This window comes from Cryptotermes secundus, unplaced genomic scaffold (genome assembly GCF_002891405.2).
Source record: "Cryptotermes secundus unplaced genomic scaffold, Csec_1.0 scaffold220, whole genome shotgun sequence".
Classification (NCBI taxonomy): domain Eukaryota; kingdom Metazoa; phylum Arthropoda; class Insecta; order Blattodea; family Kalotermitidae; genus Cryptotermes; species Cryptotermes secundus.
Genome location: NW_019735557.1, coordinates 96,907 through 101,036, shown reverse-complemented (window position 1 = coordinate 101,036; position 4,130 = coordinate 96,907). Strand labels below are relative to the sequence as shown.

The 4,130-nt window shown below is 39.7% G+C and overlaps 1 protein-coding gene across 1 annotated transcript in view; it reads right to left on the bottom strand.

Annotated features, from left to right (window-relative positions):
• LOC111869550 (von Willebrand factor A domain-containing protein 8) overlaps positions 1-4,130 on the bottom strand; it is a gene marked incomplete at its 3' end in the record, with an annotated part of 294,700 nt that overhangs the window by 262,451 nt on the left and 28,119 nt on the right. The window contains 1 exon segment of the mRNA XM_033753471.1: positions 1,601-1,842. Within this exon segment, the coding sequence (XP_033609362.1) occupies positions 1,601-1,842 (242 nt within the window).

Genomic DNA, 4,130 nt, shown 5'->3' with positions numbered 1-4,130 from the left:
CATGATATTAGAAATAATGATAGCAATTCTGGGTACTCAAATCACATACTAAATACAGGACATGCATACGGAACAATAACAGAAGTAATGGAAGTTGTAACAACGGGAAAGAAGGGCAGACGTTTGAATACATTAGAGAAATACCATATATATAAAATAAGTAAGAAAGGCCTACACATGAATGATACACACATAGAAATACACAATCCCATATTTCAAACGATACATGAAATCTACACAGACTAACGGTACCTCTCTCTCCCCACTACCCATTTGCCCCCTACACTCACTAACATAAAACACAGCACACGTAGTAAAGACAAGCAGCGGCACGCACACAGGAAGACTACACTGAATAACACCTGTACAGTGTGGAAACAAGAACTAGCCGCTCCAGCACTTTAGACATAGGGCGAGTAACCCTAACAATTTTAAATTTTAAATTTAAAATTTAGAGAAATTTTAAAGGATTTTAAAATCATAACTAAAGATTTTATAGTGCTACTACAGGAAAATCAAATTTGACGTGTGCAATATAATCTACATACCAGACACATATCAACGAGGTAGATGTTGATAATACGAAGAAAATAACAATGTGTTTTTAAATGTTAAATTTTAGACTGGGTTCAGTGTGGCAGCAACGTTAAGAGTATACACCTGATGATGGCCGATAGAGGCCGAAACATGTAGTGTGGAAGAGAACAAGATCAGAGACATATAATATATATTGTTTGCACTTGGGACGGAGTTTGTATCATTTAGTATGTAGAATAACACAAAATAAACTGATTAAAACGTCAACTATACCATGACTTCAATTTTGATTAAAAAAAAACAGGCTGGGGGCCTGAAAGTATTTTCTCTTGTCAGAGGGGCCTCAGAGGTAAAAAGTTTGAGAACCACTGCAGTAGGGTCAAGAATTTCTCTTCTCCACGTTGTCCAGACTGGCTCTGATGACCACCCAGCCTCCTATACAATGGGTACCATAGGCTCTTTACCTGGGGGTAAAGTGGCTGGGGAGTGAAGCTGCCAACTCATCTTCAACTAGTGCCAAGGCCAAGAGAATGTGAATGTGAACCCATTCTTTTTTATTGCTAGTGGGGTGGGACTAAGTCTCCTTGTTCTGCTGCCACTTCTGGCCTACCATACCAGCCTCAGATGATAGGTGAGGGTGATTGTGGAGCAACTGGTGTGAATGAAGATTGGCAGGGGAAACCGAAGTACTCGGAGAAAACCTGTCCCAGCGCCACTTTGTCCGCCACAAATCCCACTTCACCAGACCCAGGATCAAATATCGGCCCCCATATATCTTCATGGCGTAATGGTTAATTAGTTAAGCAAAGAGACAACTTTACCTTGCTTCACTGGATTGGTCACAGCTTTCTTTTCTTCAAATTTCTTATTGGTATGATACAATGAATGGATAAATTATTAGTTATTTTTGTCTTTAGGCTTTTGCTGCCTATGTATTATGTGTGAATTTCGCTTTCAGGCCTTAGCCACATTGTATACTGAAGCTGTTCCAAAATTTCAGCACACACTGCAATCACCTTCTCTAGACTGAAAATAAATCCTAAAATCTGACATTACACATTACCTGATCAAAATACTCTGCAGTTCCATTTTGTATTTCTCTGCGCTGTTTCAGGTCAGCTTCTGTGGTATCTCGTGATAGGGCCAAATACTCCAGTTCACGGCCCGTCATTTCAAGATACTGCATTGCTAGCTGACGACGAAGAGGACCAGGTCTACCAATTAGGAAAATGTCTTGACCTAAAAGATCCTTCTGGAGCATCCATCGCAAATGATGTAAAGATTCCTGAGACAGTTCTTTCTTCACTGCAACAGAAGTAAAAAACTGTTTTAAATAATCATGATAGAAAATGTCTGTTAATGCCAGTTAAAACAGAATGAAAGGGGTGGAAGATAAATGGCCAAGAACATGTGACAAGCACAGTGAAAGACATATAATTTAAAAATTTAAGTATCTAGCTACATCAGTATCTGCAAAAGGAGCTGAAAGGTGTAAATTTCAGTCAGAACTTTCAAATTGACTAATGTGAATGAAACTTAGACATGGTAATATTTGTATAATGCAAGTGCTTTATACTGTGGCATATTCACTCAAAGCAAGAACTGTGGAGTCACAACATCTGGCCATTATTAGGTGGCAGCCCATAATCAATGACAGAGGAGTGATGTTTTCTGTGGCTTGTGCTGATGGCTGTGCAAGCAAGAATGGAATGTTATGCCACTGCTAAGCAACAATTGCACTGCAACAGAGGAATGGTGTTTTCTATGCGGTCAGTGCCAGAGCTATATAAAGAGATGAGATGAGTTCAGCTGTGGCAAGCTGCTGGTGTTAGAAGCTGGTACATGAAGCCAGGAAGAGTTCATAAACCCAGAAGAAGGGAAACGCCCACCATTGGAAGCCACTACCTTCCAACAGCAGTGAAGATGTGACTCATGTGTGTGTGTAATAGTGAACTGTAAAGTGCAGACACATTCTTTTATCAAAGAGACCAGTAAATTAGATCATCAATTCAAAACCCATCTACAGTCACTCTATCATGTGACAATATTAAGCCGAGTAAAAATCTATAATTTGAAAGTTAAATGTATAGGAACACTTAAGTTCCTTACAAAATCTGCCTTAAATGAACTAACATGAACAAATCTTGTATAATACAAGTATCCCATATCTAGCTTTATCACAATCTGTAAAAGGCGCAGAAAATTCACATAAAAGTGTTATTAACCTTTATCGGATGGGCCATTTAATTTCCGAGAGGGGCAACTGGACGGAGTTTATTTAAATGCCCGCCCTTCTAGAGCAATGAAATTGTAAGCATGTTTCTAAAAATGGTGTGATTTCTACATTTTTTATGATAAACGAACGAAATGAACACTCCTTTAATCTAGAAAGAATATAGAATCAGATATTCTAATTTACAGATTTTAATATCTGTAAAAATTTTTTACACTGATTCCAAAAAAAAAAATTCCCGAAATTCATACATTTTCTGCACCATGCGTTCCAGCAGTGTAATACATTTTCTACACCATGCGTTTTAGCAGTGTAAGTCCTTCGTGGCAAACTCACATACACATATCTCACATATCACATACTCACATATCTCTTGTTGAAGCTTATTTATCATATGGGACATGTCGGAATGCAGGACTGTGAGCGTCTGAAATCGCTCGCTGTGTAAGACACAGGAGTACATTCTCGGAATATGGTGTTGCCAGATCGGTCATTCGTTCATTCACTGCAGTCAAACCATTGTGTTTGTAACGATTTTGAAACATCGCAATATAAGGTTAGCCACACATGACATCATCTAGCATGTTTGAAGCAGATATTGCGTTCAGCCAAGATGTGAATGAGATTTTTGTATGTGTGGGCACGAGGTTATGATTTATGACTTCTGGTCATGGTCTAAGCACAGAGAGATTTTGTGCTGGCAGTAAATCATTCACTCTTAGAGAGACATATAATTCACCATGGCCACATGACGACGTCGTATGGAAGATGCTGAAATTGAGAAACAGCTGTTCAATGACACAGATTCGGACTGTGCTATTCAACCGATTCTGAGAGTGGCGAGGAATGTTGGAGTTCTGATTCCGCGGACGAAGGGTCATCACCTTCGTCGGCAACTTGGGGACCGCCAGACCAGTGTGGCTGGAGAGGTGTGAATAATTATTCCGGTGTAGCTGCGGGGATAAATATCACTGCAACTCCACATGAGAATAAGGATTCCACCCCTCTCTGAGTTTTCATGCTGTACTTTGCAGGGATTATCCATCTCCTGGTGGAAGAGACGAATAGGTACTACCACCAGTACCTAGACAGACTTGAAGACGGACCATCTCCACGGCCTGATGTAACTGAATCCGAGATGTTTCTGTTTCTAGGAATAATCATTCAAATGGGACATGACATTAGAGACACACTAAAGGACTACTGGTCGACTGTTGAACAATTTGCCACACCTTTCTACTCTAACACAATGAAACGCGACCGTTTTCTTCACATTCTTCGATGTCGGTAGATTACATTAGATCACGCAGGAGGAAAGGCTGTCACCTTATAAAGGTTGTGACCAAAAATCATGTAAATA